Genomic DNA, 21,853 nt, shown 5'->3' with positions numbered 1-21,853 from the left:
CATCAAAACAACCGTACCTTTTGAATGTTTCATTTGCTTTGTATGTAAACGTTGTTCTCCTTCTCCAGTAGAAAATAGAGAAAACCCAAGTTTGACTAGAGAAACATAAAATTTGTTTTCGGCAGCATTTCAAAGTGCTGCGCGTTCCTAGGATATTAAACCTGCCCCCACTGTGTTCAAATATGAGTACAAAAAAAGCATGTGCAAAGTAAATTACATGAATTTGAGGTCATCTTTTTCCTGTTGTTCTTACAGATGAGTTCACCACAAGCCTTTTGTGAATATTATGTGCTGTTTATGTTGTAAAGGCTTATGTCATCAAGCATATTTCAATGTAAAGTGTTCTCTTGTCATATAGTAGACAATTCACTTTATGAGTATATTTGACTGAGAAGAGAATCAAATGTGTGAACAGATCGCCATCAAACATGACTTCACAATATTAACTGCTTTTTCTGCCTATGATATCTTTTCTTCTTTTTTTCCTGAGACCAAGTCTTGCTTTGTTGCCCAGGCTGGAGTGCAGTGGCGTGATCTTGGCTCACTGCAACCTTTATCTCCCAGATTCAAGCAATTCTCCCACCTCAGCCTCCTGTGTAGCTGGGATTACAGGCATGTTCCACCATACCCGGTTAATTCTTGTATTTTTAGTAGAGATAGGGTTTCACCATGTTGGGCAGGCTGTTCTCAAACTCCTGACCTCAGGTGATCCTCCCACCTTGGCCTCCCAAAGCACTGGGATTACAGGTGTTAGCCACTGCACCCAGCCTACTCTGTTTCATACTACTGTATGATACCTTAAAGGGAGGTAATTTTTACTTCACTTTTGCCCATTGGTATAATTTTTTTAAATGGCCACAAACTTCATGTCAGTGGAAATACTAGTAGTCCAAGTAATAAAAAACATCTAAATAAAGAACTTCATTTGTAATTTATTTTTATGTAGACAGAACTCTAAGTTTTCATATTACTTGCCTTATCTGGCACTTCTTTTTTTTTGAGACAGAGTTTCGCTCTTCTTACCCAGACTGGAGTGCAATGGCATGATCTCGGCTCACCGCAACCTCCACCTCTTGGGTTCAGGCAATTCTCCTGCCTCAGCCTCCTGAGTAGCTGGGATTACAGGCACGCGCCACCATGCCCAGCTAATTTTTTGTATTTTTAGTAGAGACGGGGTTTCACCATGTTGACCAGGATGGTCTCGATCTCTTGACCTTGTGATCCACCCGCCTCAGCCTCCCAAAGTGCTGGGAATACAGGCTTGAGCCACTGCACCCGGCCTATCTGGCACTTCTAAGTCCCTACTAGTATAAATTTTATTTTTATCAGTTTTTGGCTGGAACCCTGTTAACTGGGCTTCCAGAGAAATTGCGTGCTTATACCGTCTTACTTTGTGTTTTAAGAGAAAGACTGGCTTTCAGCCCTAAGAAGTAAACATCCTCCAGGTCCTATACAATGAGGAAAATTAGCTGGGAAGAGCCAAAAAAAGAGAGCAGTGCAAGTGTAGTATCTGAGCATGTATGGAACTTGTGTGCCCAGGCCCCTGGGCTGGAGGGCATCTGTAGACAGGCACTGAGTAGAAACATCTTGGACTGAAGGAGGTATGCTGAGACTTTCCTGTGACACAGGAACCATGCAGATGGCTTCCTATGGATACATCCAGCACAATTCTTGGTAAAAATTGTAAACAACAGGTTCCTCCTGCCCCTTCTTCCTTGCATCATCCAGAGCGCAATGGTTTTTTGGTGTACTCCATATAATCTTAGGCTGGCCTCTCAACATTTTATGCTAAACTTAACTTTATTCAAACTGAAAATGTGTAATTTCAGGGTGAGGAGGCTCTGCCACACTAGCTCCTTACCTCTGATCTTCAGAGAGTGTATATACTGTATTTAATTTTGGATTCAATGGTTATAGGCCTAGAATATAGGATGTATGAATTGAGGCTTGGTGCAGTGGCTCATGCCTGCAATCCCAGCACTTTGGGAGGCCGAGGCGGGTGGATCACTTGAGGTCAGGAGTTTGAGACCAGCCTGGCCAACGTGGTGAAACCCTATCTCTACTAAAAATATAAAAATTAGCTGGACGTGGTGGCATGCACGTGTAGTCCCAGCTACTTGGGAGGCTGAGGCAGGAGAATCACTTGAACCCAGCAGGCAGAGATTGCAGTGAGCCGACATCATGCCACCAAACTCCAGCCTGGCGACAGAGTGAGACTGTTTAAAAAAAAAAAGTATGAATTGATTTATAATACCCCTTGTATTTTTTGTACTTTCACAGGGCAGCCCTGCGCTGTATCGAAATGTTAACTCTTTAAGAGAACGAATATCCGCCTTCCAGTCAGCTTTTCACTCCGTAAAGGAAAATGAGAAAATGACCAGCTGTCCGGAATTCTCAGAGGCAGGAAGAGTGTCCGAGGTGACAGACTTGAGTGAGTAAAATGATTCATTCAGTTTTCACTTCTATATTTATAAAGAAAAGCTTCTGAGATCTGAAATGATTTAGTGTGAAACTAATCTTTTCAGAACACAGGTATATTTATAAAACAAGGCTAATATTGAAAATTTGGGACATTTCACACAAAAATAAGGATTTCTGGTTTCTCTTGGAAAAAAACCTGATGTCAGACCTTCCTAATCCTGCAGTTCCACATGGTTGCAATTAAATTTTAAGTTTTTAAATGTCAGAGCGAATTAGCTAATTTCACCTTTATCATAGAGTTTGAGGCAAATTTGAGTTTACAAACCTTGATTTTGTTTTTACAGGATCATTATTAAGCTTGGCAAGCATTTAATAAATGAAATAAATTTGTGTAAATTTTATGTGAATACCAAACAGCCAACCTTGATGTTAAATACAAATATATCCAGTCTGATAATCTGCTGTATTCTTTAACTCTTAGATTGTAATAATTCATTTGGTTGTGTTTCAGTCTTTTTTTTTTTTTCAATCACAAAGTATTTCAGATACCAGAATGTGACAAAATCTTGGTCTTACTGTAATCATTATAACCATTTCTCTGGTACTTTACATGCTAAGATTTTAAATGATTTTGTTTTGAATTCTTGAACTATCTTTAAGTACATTTCAACACCTCCCATGTGCATTGCTCTGTTAGCCCAAGACAAGTCTCGCTCATCTAGAGTGTGTGATCCATTCAGTGTTCCCATTTAGATTTGTACTTTGTGACTCACTTATTGTTTCAGTTTCTTCCTGGGTTTTTAAATTTATTTACATCATTATAATTCTGCACACAATTTAATTCCTTTTTTTAGCTAGAAAAAAACGGGGGCACATTGTAGTGGCCTTTTTCACGAAGTCATACAGAGTGTTAGAACATAACCACATCTTTTAAAATAACAGGTGTCACTGGGCACAGTGGCTCATGACCATAATCCCAGCATGATCATGAGGTGGGCAGATCATGAGTCAGGAGTTTGAGACCAGCCTGACCAACATGGTGAAACCCTGTCTCTACTAAAAATACAAAAATTAGCCCGGGAGTGGTGGCACATGCCTGTAATCTCAGCTACTCAGGAGACTGAGGGAGGAGAATCACTTGAACCTGGGAGGCAGAGGTTGCAGTGAGCTGAGATTGCACCACTGTACTCCAGCCTGGGCAACAGAGCACGACTCCATGTCAAATAAATAAAATAACAGTTGTCATCATACATTTAAAATGTGAGGTACTGTATTAGACACGCAAAAGTATTTTAGTATATCTTTGCATGTTTTAGGTTCTGAAAAAACTCAATTCTAATAATTAAATGTATTCTTTTTCAATAGGCATGTTCCATTCCTTTCAGTTAGATTTTCTTTTTTTTGCTATAAAAAATTGTGCTAGATTTTTCTTTTCATTGATAATTTAGACTCAGGCACTAGATTTTACTAGACTTAGGCTCTTAGATTGTAAGAAAAGTATGATGATGCACAATGGCCGGGCATGGTGGCTCATGTTTGTAATCCCAGCACTTTGGGAGGTTGAGGCGGGTGGTTCACCTGAGGTCAAGAGTTGAAGACCAGCCTGACTAACACAGTGAAACCCCATCTGTACTAAAAACAAAAAATTAGCTGGGCCTGGTGGTGTTAACCTATAATCTCAGCTGCTTGGGAGACTGAGGCAGGAGAATCGCTTAAACCCAGGAGGCGGAGGTTGCAGTGAACCGAGATCACACCATTGCACTCCAGCTTGGGCAACAATAGCGAAACTCCGTCTGACACACACACACACACACAATATATATATACACACACACTATATCTATATCTATCTACACACACACATATATGCATATGTATATATGTGTGTGTATGTATGAAAACATTTATGCCTGTGTCATTTTGTTTTTGTTTTGTGTTTATAGCCGGAAAGGCAGGTCTTAGAGCATGCCAGCAGTCTGGGTTCCCTGCAGTGTTGGCCTCCAAACGTCGGAGGATATCCTGTCAGAGGGACTCTGATGAAAATCTAAGGGATGCTGAAGGAAAAGCAATTGATCTCCAGATACTCAGTATTGATACAGACAGAGGATGTGCAGTTGAAACTTCTGCAGATCTTTCCGAGGTAATTCACTTAACTTTACACATAGGAGAAGGAAGTGTTGGTTTTCTGCATAGGCAGTTTTAAAGCTTTCAGTGCTGTTCTTCAATTTACTACCTCGTTCTGCCCTGTGGTAGCTAGATGGGTGAGTGGTGGTGTGTGTGTGTGTGTATGTGTGTGTGTGTGTGTGTATGTATGTGTTTCCCACCTGTTAATTTTATGATTACCTCGTTCTGCTCTGTGGTAGCTGGGGTGTGTGTATGTGTGTGTGTGTGTGTGCGTGTTTACTACTTGTTAATTTTATGGTTGGTTGTTGGTATCTATCACTTCTTAGAAAGCGTTTGGATAGAGATCTCACTTTTGACTACTAACCTTATGAAGAGAATAAGCCCTGTGGTCTTCTGTGTGTGAGATATTCTATAGGGTGATGCTCCAAGAAGGCAGGAAGTCACAGTCCTGCCCTCAGGCAGTATTTTTTCTCCTGGGGAGTGGGTTATAAGCAGATGGTTTCAGTGGAGCTGGTGGATCAGGTGGAGATTATATGTGGGGTGTACTCCGCAGGTCTGGGAGTCTTGCGCTTCTTCCTGGCCCTTACTGCTTTCCTACTGACTGGAATTCAGGGTGCCATTCAGCAATTGCTCCTTTGCACTGCTCACTTCTTTCAAGTAGCTCTAGGGAATTTTGTGGCTTATAACTACCTAAACCCTGTCAAGATGATTAAAAGGTGATATTAGGAGAAAAATAATACTAAGTGAAGATCAGGCGGCCTTCACGCACGTGTGAACAGGGAGCTAGGCTTTCATGATGGGCTTTTCCTGCTTCACGTTCCTCGTTCTGGTTTGACACAGTAGCTTCTCATGTCCTTTGTGAGAGGAGACACCTAACACCATTACAGTTGGAACGCTTTCTGTACCTTCTCTGTCGCTTAGATCCAGTGCTCATCCTCTTCACTGGATGTGGACTGGTGGAATAAAGGTTCGATAGTAGTTAAGAGATTCTTCAGGTTCCAGTGGGTTTCCTTTGTATCTCAGTCACCTGTAATCTTGGCTCCCTTTGCCTTATTCAGGTTAATGTGAAATCCCCATCTGACAGAAACAATGGTAATTGTTTGTAAGCAGAGCTTTGGTTAATTGTTTGAACATACATCATGATTCAGACATTATTTCTGAGTTAGTGTGAATGTGTTTTTATCTTAGCCTTCAATGGCTTTCGTATCTTAGTTATTGATGATGTTTGGCTTTTGATTAATAATTAGATAAACTTGTCTTTATTTTGAGAATTTTCTCTAAAGAACTGTAGATACAACTGTCTAGGCTTTAACAACAAAAATAGGTCCTTTAAACGTTTCCTGGGGAATTAAAAGTTGATTTGTGGGATGTTTAGGATGCAATTAGTATGAATACTTCATTGTTAGATTCCTGTATGCTTTGAGTTTTTGAGATAATGAAGGTGGCTGATTGAATACCAAATTTCCAGGTAATCTATAATGTTTACTCAAATCTTCAAAAAGGTATTAGTAGTACTGTAAGTAATAAAATGTAATAGTCTTTCAATGTTTCCTCAAGAAATCGTCTAAACCTGGTTCAACACAGTCTGGATTTTTCGTGGAAGAGTCTCTTCCCCTTTCAGAGCTCACAGAGATTTCAAATGGTAAGTATTTAACTTTTTCTTAGTACACATCCAGTTGCCTGATTCATAGACATTTATGATTAGTGTACCTATTTGCTAACATTTAGGGGAACTGAAATGGTTCCCTACTTTTTAGGATCTTATGGCCCACGAGACATGCTTCCGAATTCTTGTAATATGAGGGATATCCTCTTTTTTAAGCTACCATCACTAAGAGTTAGTGAAGTATTTACAAGCTCATGAAATTTAGTATAAAGAGGCAGGACCTATGAATATATTAACAAGTATTCTTTGTTAGAGAAACACTACTCATAGTATTTTTATTTGTTTTTACGCATGTAAAAAGAGTTTTATCAGGATGTAATAATTACTTATTACTTCTTAAAATCAGTATGCTTGTACTGAGTGAACCCTAGCAAGGGTTTAGATTGACTTTTATTCTATTTGGGTCTTCAAAGTAAAGCTCTTATGGGCATATAATTGGATCTTGTGTTTTTTTAAATCCATTTTGATAATTTATTTTTGATTGGAATATTTAGCCTCTTAACTTTTCAAGTAATTACTTAGATGGTTTTATTCACATCTGTCATTTTATAGTATGTTTTCTATTCCTACTTATTGCTCTGTAACCTTTCATGGTCTATTTAGGTAATACTGTACAATTTCACACGGAAACTTTACGAACTCTACAGATGAATTTCCTCTCCCTGCCAGCCATGGCTATTACGATCCTTTACAGACACACAGTTACTTCATTATAAGTCCCACAAGATCTTATCATTTTTGCATTAAACTGTTATATGTGCTTTTCTCTTTTTCCTTTTGTTTAGGCAGTTTGTTACTCTGTCACCCAGGCTGGAGTGCAGTGGTATGATCTCAGCTCACTGCAACCTCCCACTCACAAGTTCAAACAGTTCTCATGTCTCAGCCTCCCGAGTAGCTGGGATTACAAGCACCTGCCATCATGCCCAGCTAATTTTTGTGTTTTTGTATAGATGGGGTTTCACCATGTTGGCCAGGCTGATCTTGAGTTCCTGACCTCAGGTGATCTCTCTCTGCCTTGGCCTCCCAAAGGGCTGGGATTACAAACATGAGCCACCACTCTTGGCCCATCTGTGTTGTTTCTTAATCAGTTCACACACTTTTACACCTTATTTTTCCCTTAAAGTAGCCAACACTCCTTCCTTTTCTTTTTAAAATTTAGATACACATAATTTATGTTTTAAACAAATAATTTTATAGTGTATGTGTCATGTAATTTTGTTTGGTTAAATTTATTACTATTTTTGAAAGATAAACCGTAACTATACATTTATGGAGAACAATATGATGTTTTGATGTATTTATACAATGTGGCATGATTAAATCAGGCTTATAACTAACATGTCCCTCACTTCACTTACTGTCTTTTTTTTTTATGGTGAGATATTTGAAATTTACTGTCTTCATTATTTTGAAATACATAATACACTAATACTACCTATAGACCCTCTGTTGTGCAATAGATCTCAAAACCAATTCCGCTTGTCTATCTGAAACCTTGTATTTCTTGATCAACAACTCCCCATTTCCTTCCTTCTACCACCCCCCCTCCCCCCGCCCACAACAGGCTCTGGGAACCCCTCTTCAACTCTTTCCTTCTGTAAATTCAACCTTGTTAGATTCCTCATGTGTGTGAGATCACATGGTTTTTGTTTGGTGCCTGGCTTATTTCACTTAGCAAAATCTTCCAAATTCATCCATGTTGTTGCAAATGAGAGTCTACCCGCTTTTAAGGTTAAATAGTATTCTGCTCTGTGTATATACCATGTTTTCTTTATCCATTCACCCATTAATGGACACTTGTCATTGAGGAGAATGATGTTAGCAACAGGGTTGTTATATGTGTCCTTTATTGTGTTGAAGAACTTTCTATTCCTAGTCTGAGGATTTTTATCGTGATATTGTGTTGAATTTAGTCAAATGCTTTTTCTGCATCTGTTGAGGTGATCATATGGTTTTTGTTTTTCACCTTTTTTTTTTGTTTTTCAAGAGTGTTTATTAAAATAGGCAATAAAAGAGTGTTTATTAAAATAGTACATGTGCATCATATGAGCAGTTGCTCAAAATCAGCACTTCCAGGAGAGGAGCCACTTCTCAGTTTTCCTGTCTGTATAAGAAAATGTCAGAAGTACTTCCCTGAAGTACACAGGCATTTCCCTAGTAGTCTTGGTACCAGTAACAGAGTATAATTACTAAACATCTCCAACGTGGTTTTCATTACAAAGAAACATGTTTCACATAAAAACTTCATAATATAATCCAGAGACAGAATTTGTGCATGCTTAAAATTTGAAGCCAGGCTATTTCTGATATATTTTTTCATTTCTTCCAGTTTTTTATTTTTATAAATATGCACCCAGTTTCCTACAGTGTAAAACACACAAAACACTGCTGAGAGCAACACGATTGCCTTACAGTAGCTTCTTTGAGACAACTATCCTAATGCAAGGATGGGAGTACTAATTTCTATTCTGACTTGCTCCTTTCCCCAAATCATGATAGTGTGGACCAAATCCTAGCAGTTGTCAGATACAAACAAACTGGGCAGAGGGCCGTAGCATAATTAATGAATAATTTCACAATGATCTGGTCAAGAAAACACACAGAAAATGGTGATCATGTGATTTTTTTTATTTTTCATCTTATTTATGTCATGTATCACATTGATTTGCATGTGTTGAATCATCCTTGCATCCCAGGAATGAATCTAATTTGATCACGGTGAATGATTCTTTCAGTATGTTCCTGAGTTAGGTTTGCTAATATTTTGCGGAGGATTTTTGCATCTTTGTTCACCAGGGATATTGGTGTATAATTTTCTTATATGTAGCAGGGTAATGCTAACCTTGTTAAATGACAAGGAAGTCATTGGAAGTATTTTCTCTACTTTTTTTTTGGAAGTGTTTGAGAAAACTTATTAGTTCTTTAAATGTCTGTTGGAAGTCAGCAGTAACGCCATCTTGTCCAGGGCTTTTCTTTGGTGGGAGACTTTTTATTACTAATTCAGTCCTCTTTTTCTTTTTTCTTTTTTTTTAATTAAAAAATAGAGATGGGGCATTACCATGTTGGCCAGGCTAGTCTTGAACTCCTGACCTTAGGTGATCCACCCATCTCGGCCTCCCAAAATGCTGGGATTACAGGCGTGAGTGAGCCTCTGCGCCCGGCCTAATTCAGTCTTCTTCTTACTCATTATTGGTCTTTCGAGATTTTCTATTTGTTCGTGATCCATTTCTTTTAGGTTATCCAATTTTGGGTGTTTAATTATTCATAGTAGTTTCTGTGATCCTTTGTATTTTGGTGTCAAGTTCTCTGGTAATGCTAGTTTGCTTCCTGTGCTAGGAAGTCAAATGATCTTGCCAGCTGTACTCCATGGTCTAGTAAGATCACTGGCTGCACTCTGCCTTCAGGTGGAGCTGCTCTCTGGCTCTCTGATGGTCTCTGATTTGGCAGAGTTGCAGGTTGTCTTCCTTGGCTGGTCAGTAGTGTTGTTTGGAATCTAGTTGGGCAGAACCACGTGATGGGCTCTGAGACTGCTGGAGGTTGTTGCTTGGCCCCATATGGTGGACAGGGCCTGAGGCTGTACTCTACAGATGTGTGTGGATTTGAGCTTGCCTCCCAGCTTAGGGTAGGGTTAAGCAGAGCACTGAGGTTTGGTAAAGTCACTTCCCTGCAGCTGGAGTTGGGCAGGAAGAGATGCTCCTTCCACAGGTAATCACCCACACAGTCTGGTTTGGGGAAGACTTAGTAAGAGCACAAGGGCTTACTTTGATCACCTTTCCGCTGCTAGGATTTGGTAGGCCCAGATGTACCTTTCATGGGCAACTGCTGTCCTATAGTTGCTCCCCCATGAGGAGGACTTAATGCAAGCACCAGAACGTATTATTGGCTCACATCTTTACAGCTAGAGAGCCAGACGTTTCCTCTGGGCAATTGCTGACCTGCAGTTTCCTCTCGACCTGGGGAAGACCTAATGGGAGCACCCAGGCTGTGCAGGGAAGCTGGATAGGGATTTTAACCTGGAAGACCCACTAACCATGTTTTCTGCAGCTTAATACTGCTGGCTGGTTTGTCTGGTGTGGCCCTTCCATTAGCTGGAATGCAGCCCACCAGAATTTGCTCTTTGGTGGCTGCAGTCCCCATCCCATGTCCTTTGTTTTTATCTGACCCTGTTTGGGGCACATACAGTGTGTTTGCAGTTTGGTGTGATGATCTTTTTCTTATTCCTGCCACCCTCAGATATTGAAATGCCTGTGAATTTAGCAATAAAGTTGCTTGTTAGTCAGTGCTCGGCTCAAATTAGCTTTTATGGTCCAAGTAATAGGTGCCGTCAGTAGAGGCAGGCTAATAGTTTGTAGCTGATTCATGATACCTTCTTTCAACCTCTGACTCAGAGATTTCCTGGGGAGCCAAATCCCCATAATCACTTTACGCTTCGTAGTCAGATTTGAGATTAAAAACTGACCAGTGCTGCTTCTTTACCTCCATTTTGCTTTCCAAATGAAATCCCAGATGTTACTCTTTAAGCAAGTTATGTGAAGTTCGAATTTTTCATAGCACATTATTATCTTTGCAAATACATAATGTGTTTTTGGTCTAGAACAAACATATTCAAGAGGTCTTCCACCTCTCAAGTTTACATGTTTATCTTGAAGCACTCAAGGTTGCTGACTGCATAGTGGGCAAAGGATCGAACAACGCCGTTTGGCCTGACACGTTCGCAGCAGAAGTGAGCTCAGACGAAATCCCTGATGTCAGGGCACCAGCTGCTCCAGTGTGTAGGAAGGACCTTCCCTCCCCTAACACCTTTGTACTTCGTTCTGTTCTGAAGAAACCCTCTGTTCCGATGTGCCTAGAGAGCTTACAGGTAAGAAGAGAGTTACATTTCCTAAAGCAAATGAATAAAAAAGCATTTTGGTTCAAAGCAGAACCCCTGAAATGTCATATCATACTGGTTTAAAAGGAAGTGTCTTACTATAAATTTTTTTCCTCATCTTATTAACAACACTATGTGTAGTTTCTTTTGTTCTTATATTTTTTAATTAAGTAGAGTATATAGTATGCAGAATTTAATATAAGTAGACTAGTTTATAAGGGGTCATAATCTTACTGCACTAACATAATTATATCTTTTTGATTAATTTTATAAAATTATATGTGATACTAATTAATCATAATTATTGTGTCAATCTGTTAAACTGATCATTCCACCCAAAATATTTGGTCTTAAAACTATCTCTTGGCCAGGCTTAGTGACTCACGCCTGTAATCCCAGCATTTTGTGAGTCTGAGGCTGGTAGATCACAGGGTCAGGAGTTTGAGACCAGCTTGGCCAGCATGGTAAAACCCCATCTGTACTAAAAATATGAAAAATTAGCTGGGCATGGTGGCACACCTGTAATCGCAGCTACTGGGGTGTCTGAGTCAGAAGCATTGCTTGAACCCGGGAGGCGGAGGTTGCAGTGAGCCGAGATCACACCACTGCACTCCAGCCTGGATGACAGAGTGAGGCTCCCTCTCAAAAAAAAAAAAAAGTACCTCTTAGAGCTATCCCATCCGTTTTACTCTAAACTCAGTCAATATGAGGAAAGAGGAAGTTGATGAGAACTAGCTGGCATTTATTGAGTCATGTTTACAGTTCTGGCATATATATACAGCAGCAGTGCTCTGAGAAAGGTATAGGACCTGTTTGACATAAACTTAGGCTTGTAGGTTGTTCAGTGAACCCACATAAGTCTGCTATTAAAATTCATGTCAGGTTCTCAGTCCATGAGAGGTTGAGAGTCTAGCCTCGGGAGTGAAAATGTCAAGTTTCAGATCCTGACTTGGAAATGTAATCACTGAACAAGTTATTTGACCTTTCTCTGCCTGGTTTCCTTATCTATAAAAGTGTTAAGTTAGTAACTACTTTCAGAGTAATTTGAGCATTAAATCACCAAGACTGTCTGGCACTTCAGAAATACAAATCTTTTTTTTTATTTCCCACCCGAGACAAAGTTTCGCTCTTGTTGCCCAGGCTAGAGTGCAAAGGCATGATCTCGGCTTGCTGCAACCTCTGCCTCCTGGGTTCAAGCAATTCTCCTCCCTCAACCTCCTGAGTAGCTGGAATTACAGGCATGCGCCACCACCCTCTGCTAATTTTGTATTTTTAGTAGAGATGGGGTTTCTTTATGTTGGTCATGGTTGTCTCGAACTGGGGACCTTGTGATTCACCCGCATCAGCCTCCCAAAGTGCTGGGATTACAGACATGAACCACTGCGACCAGCCCTTTTTTCAGACCATAAGTATGCCTGCAAGTCTGTTCTGAAGCGAAAAAGGAACTAAATTACCTTCTATTTACATGGATGATTGATGGTCAGTTGCTATTTGAAAAGTGTTAATAACTTTTTTTTAAATTATTATACTTTAAGTTCTGGGATACATGTGCAGATCATGCCGGATTGTTGCATAGGTATACACATGCTGCATCCATCCCCCCCATCATCTACATTAGGTATTTCTCCTAATGTTATCCCTCCCCAATCCCCCCATCATCTGCTATCCCTCGCCTAGCCCCCCCACCCCCCAACAGGCCCCAATATGTGATGTTCCCCTCCCTGTGTCCATGTGTTCTCATTGCTCAACACACACTTAGGAGTGAGAACATGCAGTGTTTGGTTTTCTGTTCTTGTGTCAGTTTGCTGAGAATGATGGTTTCCAGCTTCATCCATGTCCCTGCAAAGGACATGAACTTATTCCTTTTTACGGCTGCATAGTATTCCATTGTGTATATGTACCACATTTTCTTTATCCAGTCTATCATTGATGGGCATTTGGGTTGGTTTCAAATCTTTGCTATTGTAAACAGTGCTGGAATAAACATATGTGTGCATGCATCTTTATAATAGAATGATTTATAATCCTTTGGGTATATACCCAGTAATGGGATTGCTGGATCAAATGGTATTACTGATTCTAGATCCTTGAGGAATCACCACACCGTCTTCCACAATGGTTGAACTAATTTACACTCCCAGCAACCACTGTAAAAGTGTTCCCATTACTCTACATCCTCTCCATCATCTATTGTCTCCAGACTTTTTAATGATCGCCATTCTAACTGGCTTGAGATGGTATCTCAATGTAGTTTTGATTTGCATTCCTCTAATGACCAGTGATGATGAGCATTTTTTCTTATGTTTGTTGGCTGCATAAATGTTTTCTTTTGAAAAGTATCTGTTCATATCCTTTGCCCTCTTTTTGATAGGGTTGTTTTTTTCTTGTAAATTTGTTTAAGTTCTTTGGAGTTTTTGGATATTAGCCTTTGTCAGATGGGTAGATTGCAAAAATTTTTTCACATTCTGTTGGTTGCCAGTTCACTGTAATGATAATTTTTTTTTCTCTGCAGAAGCTCTTGAGTTTAATTAGGTCCCATTTGTCTATTTTGGCTTTTGTTGCCATTGCTTTAGGTGTCTTGTTCATGAAGTCCTTGCCTATGCCTATGTCTTGAATGGTTTTGCCTGTTTTCTTCTAGGGTTTTTATGGTGTTAGGTCTTATGTTTAGATCTTTAATCCATCTGGAGTTAATTTTTATATAAGGTGTAAGGAAGTGGTCCAATTTCAGCTTTCTGCACATGGCTAGCCAGTTTTCCCAACACCATTTATTAAATAGGGAATCCTTTCCCTGTTGGTTGTTTTTGTCAGGTTTGTCAAAGATCAGGTGGTTGTAGATGTGTGGTGTTGCTTCCGAGGCCTCTGTTCTGTTCCATTGGTCTATATCTCTGTTTTGGTACCAGTACCAAGCTGTTTTGATTACTGCAGCCTTGTAGTATAGATTGAAGTCAGGTAGCATGATGCTTCCAGCTTTGTTCTTTTTGTTTGGGATTGACTTGCTATGCAAGCTCTCTTTTGGTTCCATAGGAAGTTGCAGGTGGTTTCTCCCATTCTCTGAAGAGGGTCATTGGTAGCTTGAGGGGGATAGCATTGTAATTTAATCTGTAAATTACTTGGGGCAGTATGGCCATTTTCATGATACTGATTCTTCCTAACCATGAGCATGGAATGTTTTTCCATCTGTTTGTATCCTCTCTTATTTTCTTGAGCAGTGGTTGGTAGTTCTCCTTGAAGAGGTCCTTTACATCCTTTGTTAGTTGTGTTCCTAGGTATTTTATTCTCTTTGCAGCACTTGTGACTGGGAATGTCTCATGATTTGGCTCTCTGTCTGTTATTGGTATATAGGAATGCTTGTGATTTTTGCACATTGATTTTGTATCCTGAGACTTTGCTAAAGTTGCTTATCAGTTTCAGGAGATTTTGGGCTGAGACTATGGGATCTTCCAAATATACAGTCAGGTCATCTGCAAAAAAAGATAATTTGACTTCCCCTTTTCCTAATTGAACCTTTTATTTCTTTTTCTTGCCCGATTGCTCTGTCCGGAACATCCAATACTCTGTTGAATAGGAGTGGTGACAGAGGGCACCCTTGTCTAGTGCCAGGTTTCAAAGAGAATACTTCCAGTTTTTGCCCATCCAGTATGATATTGGCCTGGGTTTGTCATAAATAGCTTTTATTATTTTGAGATACACTCCATCTATACCTAGTTTATTGAGAGTTTTTAGCATAAAGGACTGTTGAATTTTGTTGACGGCCTTCTCTGCATCTATTGGGATGATCATGTGGTTTTTGTTATTGGTTCTGTTTATGTGATGGGTTACGTTTATAGATTTCCATATGTTGAACCAGCCTTATATCCCTGGGATGAAGCCGACTTGATCATGATGAATAAATAAGCTTTTTGATGTGTTGTTGGATTTGGTTTGCCAGTATTTTATTGAAGATTTTTATCAACGTTCATGGATATTGGCCTGAAATTTTCTTTTTTAGTTGTGTCTTTGCCAGGTTTTGGTATCAGGATGATGTTGGTCTCATAAAATGAGTTAGGGAGGATTTCCACTTTTTGTGTTGTTTGGAATAGTTTCAGAATGAATGGCACCAGCTCCTCTTTGTACATCTAGTAGTATTCGGCTGTGAACCCGTTTGGTCCTGGACTTGTTTTGGTTGGTAGGCTATTAATTGCTGCCTCAACTTCAGACCTTGTTATTTGTCTATTCAGGGATTCAACTTCTTCCTGGTTTAGTCTTGGGAGGGTGTATGTGTACAAGAATTTATCCAATTCTTCTAGATTTTCTGATTTATGTTCATAGAGGTGTTTGTAGTAATCTCTCATCAGATTTTGTAGTTTGTATTTCTGTGGAATCGGTGGTGATATTCCCTTTATCTTTTTTTACTACATCTCTTTGATTCTTCTCTTTTCTTTTTTATTAATCTGGTTAGCCGTCTATCTATTTTGTTGATCTTTTTAAAAAAAACCAGCTTCTGGATTTTTTATTTTTATTTTTTTTTTTAAGGGTTTTTTTGTGTCTCTGTCTCCTTCAGTTCTGCTCTGATCTTGGTTATTTTTGGTCTTCTGCTAGCTTTTGAATTTGTTTGATCTTGCTCCTCTAGTTCTTTCAAGTGTGATGATAAGGTGTTGATTTTAGATCTTTCCTCATTTCTCATGTAGGCATTTGGTGCTATAGATTTCCCTCTAGACACTGCTTTAAATGTGTCCCAGAGATTCTGGTACACTATATCTTCATTCTCATTGATTTCTAAGAACATCCTTATTTCTGCCTTCATTTCATTATTTATCCAGTTTTCATTCAGGAGGTTATTCAGTTTCCATGCAGTTGTGCACTTTTGAGTGAGCTTCTCAATCCTGGCTTCTAATTTGATTGCACTGTGGTCTGAGAGAATGTTGGTTATGATTTCCGTTCTTACACATTTTCTGAGGAGTGATTTACTTCCAATTATGTGGTCAGTTTTACAGTAAGTGCCATGTGGTGCTGAGAAGAATGTATATTTTGTGGATTTGGGGTGGAGAGTTCTGTAGATGTCTGCTAGGTCCGCTTGGTCCAGATCTGAGTTCAAGTCCTGGATATCCTTGTTAAGTGTCTATATGTTGATCTGTCTAATATTGACAGTGGAGTGTTAAAGTCTCCCACTTTTATTGTGTGGGAGTCTAAGTCTCTTTGTAGTCTTTAAGAACTTGCTTTCTCTATATGCGTGCTCCTGTATTGGGTGCATATGTATTTAGGATAGTTAGCTCTTCTTGTTGCATTGCTCCCTTTACCATTATGTAATGCCCTCTTTGTCTCTTGATCTTTGTTGGTTTAAAGTCTGTTTTATCGGAGACCAGGATTGCAACTCCTGCTTTTTTTTGTTCCCCATTTGCTTGGTAAGTCTTCAGCCCTTTATTTTGAGTCTGTGTGTGTCTTTGCACATGAGATGGGTCTCCTGAATACAGTACACTGATGGGTCTTGACTCTATCCAATTTGCCAGTCTGTATCTTTTGATTGGGGCATTTAGCCCATTTACATTTATGGTTAATACTGTTACGTGTGAATTTGATCCTGCCATTTTGATACCAGCTGGCTGTTTTGCCCATTAGTTGATGCAGTTTCTTCATTGTGTCGATGGTCTTTACTATTTGGTATGTTTTTGCTGTGGCTGGTACTGGTTGTTCCTTTCCATATTTAGTGCTTCCTTCAGGAGCTCTTGTAAGGCAGACCTGGTGGTGAGGAAATCTCTCAGCAATTACTTGTCCATAAAGGATATTCTTTCTCCTTTGCTTATGAAGCTTAGTTTGGCTGAATATGAAACTCTGGGTTGAAAGTTCTTTTCTTTAAGGATTTTGACTATTGGCCACCACTCTTCTGGCTTGTAGGGTTTCTGCTGAGAGATCTGCTGTGAGTCTGATTGGCTTCTCTCTGTGGGTGACCTGACCTTTCTCTCTGGCTGCCCTTAGCATTTTTTTCCTACATTTCAACCCTGGTGAATCTGACGATTATGTGCCTTGGGGTTGCTCTTCTGGAGGAATATCTTTGTGGTGGTCTCTGTATTGACTGTGTTTGAATGTTGGCCTGCCTTGCTAGGTTGGGAAAGTTCTCCTGGATAATATCCTGAAGAGTGTTTTCCAGCTTGGATTTATTACTCCCCATCACATTCAGTTACACCGATCAAGCATAGATTCTTTTCACATAATCCTATTTTTCTTGGAGGCTGTGTCATTTTCTGTTCGCTCCTTTTTTTCTAATCTTGCCTTCTCGTTTTATTTCATTTAGCTGACCTTTACTCTCTGACATCCTTTCTTCTGCTAGATCGATTCTGCTATTGAAGTTTGTGTTTGCTTCATGAAGTTCTCCTGCTGTGGTTTTCAGCTCCATGAAGTCATTTATGTTCTTCTCTAAGCTTGTTATTCTAGTTAGCGTTTCTTCTAACCTTTTTTCAGCGTTCTTAGTTTCTTTGCATTAGGTTAGAACATATTCCTTTAGCTCAGAGAAGTTTGTTATTACCCAATTCTGAAGCCTGCTTCTGTCAATTTGTCAAACTCATTCTCTATTCAGTTTTGCTCCCTTGCTGGTGAGGAGTTGTGATCCCTTGGAGGAGAAGAGGCATTCTGGTTTTTAGTGATTTCTGCCTTTTTGTGCTGGTTTCTTTCCATCTTTGTGGATTTATCTACCTTTGGTCTTTGAAGTTGGTGACTTTGGGATGGAATCTCTGAGTGGGCGTTCTTTCTTTTGATGTTGAAACTATTTCTTTCTGTTTTTTAGTTTTCCTTCTAACAGGCCCCTCTGCTGCAAGACTGCTGGAGGTCCACTCCAGACCCTGCTTGCCTGGACATCTCCCACAGGGGCTGCAGAAGAGCAAGGATTGCTGCCTGTTCCTTCTTCTGGTAGCTCTGTCCCAGAAGGGTATCCGCTAGATGTCAGCGGATGTCAACATCCACTAGATGTCAATAGAGCTCTCCTGTATGAGGTTTCTCTTTGGATATAGAGGGGTCAGGGAGCCACTTGAGGAGGCAGTCTGTCCCTTATCAGAGCTCAGGTGCTGTGCTGGGGAGCTGTGTTGTTCCATTCAGAGCTGCTGGGCAGGGATGTTTAAGTCTGCTGCAGTGAAACTCACAACTGCCCCTTTTCCCAGGTGCTCTGTCCCAGGAAGGTGGGGCTTTATTTATAGGTCCCTGAGGGGCTGCTGCCTTTTTATCAGAGGTTCCCTGCCCAGTAAAGAGGGAGTCTAGTCACAGTCTGCCTGCAGAGGCATTCCTGAGCTGCCACAGGCTCCGCCCAGCTTTCCTTTAAACTTCTTTGGTTTTTGTTTAGGCTGGCAACATTAGAACTGCTTCGGTAATGGTGGACTACCCTCCCCCGACACCAAGCTGGACCATCCCAGGTGCAGCTCAAACTGCTGTCCTTGGCTGCAAAAATCTCTAGCCAGTGGGTCTTTTCGCTGGTCCTTGTGAGGGTGGGACCCACTGAGCCAGATCACTTGGCTCCCTGTCTTCAGCCTCCTTTTTTTTAGGGGAGTGGGCGGTTGTGTCTTGCAGGCTTTCCAGGTGCTGGCTAAAATGACTGCCCAGTTTTTTGCTGGAAGTCAGCTGGAAACCCATGGCGCTGGGGTTGTCAGAACTGGTGGGAATCTCCTGGTCTGTGGGCTGTAAAGACCGTGGGAAAAGTGTAGTATCTGAGCTGGAGTTCTGGAATGTCCAGAAAATCGCTGATGGCCTCCCTTGGGTAGGAGAGGGGTTTCTCCAGCCCCTTGCACGTCTGGGGTGAGGCAACACCCCACCCTGCTTTGATTTGCCCTCCTTGGCTATACCCACTGTCCCACTAGTCCCATTGAGATGAACCTGGTACCTCAGTTGGAGATGAGGAGATCACTCACCTTCTGTGTTGCTCTCAAGCTGTTCCTATTCGGCCATCTTGGCGGGAGTCTCAGCATTAATACCGTTTTTGGTTAAAGAGCAGATTTGGGGCAAGGCATGATAGATAGCTCACGCCATTAATCCCCTGACTTTGGAAGGCCAAGGAAGAAGGATCACTTGAGCCAAGGAATTTGAGACTAGTCTGGGAGTAAAAAAAAGCTGATTTGGATGTAGGTATGCACTGCTTGTTCATATCTTCTCCTCAAAAAGACTTAACATCTGAATGATCCATGTAACTCTTCTCTTCTTTTTTTTCGGAGAGTCTTGTTCTGTCACCCAGGCTGGAGTGCAGTGGCACAATCTCAGCTCACTGCAACCTCGGCCTTCTGGGTTCAAGCGATTCTCCTGCCTCAGCCTCCTGAGAAGCTGGGATTACAGGTGCCCACGGCCACACCTGGCTAATTTTTTGTATTTTTAGTAGAGACAGGATTTCACCATGTTAGCCAGGATGGTCTTAACCTCTGGACCTCATGATCCGCCTGCCTCGGCCTCCCATAGTGCTGGAATTACAGATGTGAGCCACTGTGCCCGGCCAGAACTCTTACTTTCTAACAATATGACACAGCAAGTATCAAGTTCTGTCATTAGAATCATATGAAAACATTTACAACTAATGATCTTTATACTAACATGGTGATACTCATAGGCACATAAAATTGGAGTTCTATGGTGACTTTTCTGATTGTTTTAGTTGAACATAAATCTAAAAGTAAACATGAGCTTTGTTGTGTAAGTTAACTTACTTTGCAGTATTGGTATGTACATTTTCCTGGTCAGAAAAATGAACTGACTTCAGAGACAGATTAAGGAGGTTTGTTTGGGGGCAGGACTATTTCTAAGAGCAGGTACTATTCTTAGAATTGGGTGTACAGGAGAAAATGAGTAATTCTTGATGAGAAGGACTGGTCAGAGGTTTAGGTTGAGGCTGGAGAAGGAGGTGGTGAATAAGAGGGCACTTGGAGGCCGGGCACGGTGGCTCACGCCTGTAATTCTAGCACTTTGAGGGGCCGAGGCAGTCGGATCACAAAGTCAGGAGTTCAAGACCACACTGGCCAACATGGTGAAACCCCATCTCTTCCAAAAAATACAAAAGTTAGCTGGGCATGGTGGCTCATCCCTGTAATCCCAACTTCTTGGAAGGCTAAGGCAGGAGAATTGCTTGAACTGGGACCTGGGAAGCAGAGATTGCAGTGAGCCAAGATTGTACCACTGCACTCCAGCCTGGGCTACGGAGCAAGACTCCATCTCAAAAAAAAAAAAAAAAAAGAGGGAACTTTAATCCAGTCTGCAGGCCTGGTTCTCTCTTGCTGAGCTCCAGGGGCCCTGGGTTTACACTTTTTCTGTCTTTCCTCAGGGCTTACAGTATCCCTTTCTTCCTAACTTGCCTACACTGTAACCTTCATTTGGAGAGACCCTCAGGGACAAATGCTACCTTCTTGTTTCTTCCTCAAGAATATAATAATGGGCCAGGCGTGGTGGCTCAAGCCTGTAATCCCAGCATTTTGGGAGGCCGAGGCGGGTGGATCATGAGGTCAAGAGATTGAGACCATCCTGGTCAACATGGTGAAACCCCGTCTCTACTAAAAATACAAAAAATTAGCTGGGCATGGTGGCGCGTGCCTGTAATCCCAGCTACTCAGGAGGCTGAGGCAGGAGAATTGCCTGAACCTAGGAGGCGGAGGTTGCGGTGAGCCGAGATCACGCCATTGCACTCCAGCCTGGGTAACAAGAGCGAAACTCTGTCTCAAAAAAAAAAATAAAATAAAATAAAGTAAAAAGATTTAAATTCTAAGAATAGGTGTGGTTACCACATTTAAAAGAACACGATGTTATGCCATTTAACTGTTGTCTTTTTTCTTGTCTTAGTGCAGTTCTTGTATCTCAGATCATTTATATAGTTTTCCTCATTTGACACCATATATGGTACATGTAGCCTTCAGATTCGTTGTTTCTTCATCCATGGACTGAACCAACCAGAGATCAAAAATTACCAGGAAAAAAGTCATAAAAACAATACCATGAAACAGTATTGTCCCATATATATTAACAGTGCAATATAACAATGCCATTTAAAAGTGTTCTTTTAGGTTGGGCGCAGTGGCTCACCCCTGTAATCCCAGCACTTTGGGAGCCCGAGGCATGCAGATTGCTTGAGCTCATGGGTGGGTTCAAGACCAACTTGGGCAACATGCTGAAACCCCATCACTACAAAAAATACGAAAATTAGCTGGGCTTGGTAGTGCACACGTGTAGTCCTAGCTACTCTGGAGACTGAAGTGGAAGAATGGCTTGAACCTGGGAGAGAGGTTGCCAAGGCCTGAGATTGCACCATTGCACTCCAGCCTGGGCGGTAGAGCCAGACCTTGTCTCAAAAACAATAAAAATGAAAAGTATTCTTTACATGACATTTACATTGTATTAGGTATTATAAATATTAAAGTGTACAGGAGGATGTACACAGATTGTATGTAAATACTATGCCATTTTATAAAAGGGGCTTGAGCATCCATAGATTTTGTTATCTTTGGAGGGGCCCTAAAACTAATAGCCCATAGATACCGAGGGATGACCATATGTTATTATTCTAGCTTCTCACATTTTCCTTAACTTTATTTGCTAGATCAAACGTAGAATGAATTTGGCCCATGTTTGTTTATTTCTGTGCTTTAATTTTAGCATAAAATGCTGTTTTCTAAAGTAGTATCTAGGGGACCTAGTTTTGATTTGTGCCTGATGTAATGGTTTTGAGCCAGAACAATAAAGAAAATAAAGGTAATCTTTAATACTGGAGTATCTGCAGTTGACAGAGAAATTCAAAACTGTCATTCTTAATGATGTCTGTTTATTTCTATATGTAAAATTAT

The 21,853-nt window shown here is 40.7% G+C and overlaps 1 protein-coding gene across 10 annotated transcripts in view; it reads left to right on the top strand.

Annotated features, from left to right (window-relative positions):
• The window catches only part of CDCA2 (cell division cycle associated 2), a 110,727-nt gene that overhangs the window by 6,630 nt on the left and 82,244 nt on the right, over window positions 1-21,853 (top strand). For all 10 annotated transcript variants that reach the window (XM_035269989.3, XM_035269986.3, XM_078347203.1 and 7 more), the window contains 4 exons: window positions 2,281-2,431; window positions 4,365-4,561; window positions 6,103-6,187; window positions 10,861-11,072. In XM_035269989.3, coding sequence (XP_035125880.2) covers window positions 2,281-2,431; window positions 4,365-4,561; window positions 6,103-6,187; window positions 10,861-11,072 — 645 coding nt within the window. The remainder of the gene's footprint in view (window positions 1-2,280; window positions 2,432-4,364; window positions 4,562-6,102; window positions 6,188-10,860; window positions 11,073-21,853) is intronic.

The sequence above is a fragment of the Callithrix jacchus genome, chromosome 13 (genome assembly GCF_049354715.1).
Source record: "Callithrix jacchus isolate 240 chromosome 13, calJac240_pri, whole genome shotgun sequence".
Lineage (NCBI taxonomy): Eukaryota > Metazoa > Chordata > Mammalia > Primates > Cebidae > Callithrix > Callithrix jacchus.
Note: the sequence above shows the minus strand (reverse complement) of the source record. Positions and strands in the feature narration are given on the sequence as shown.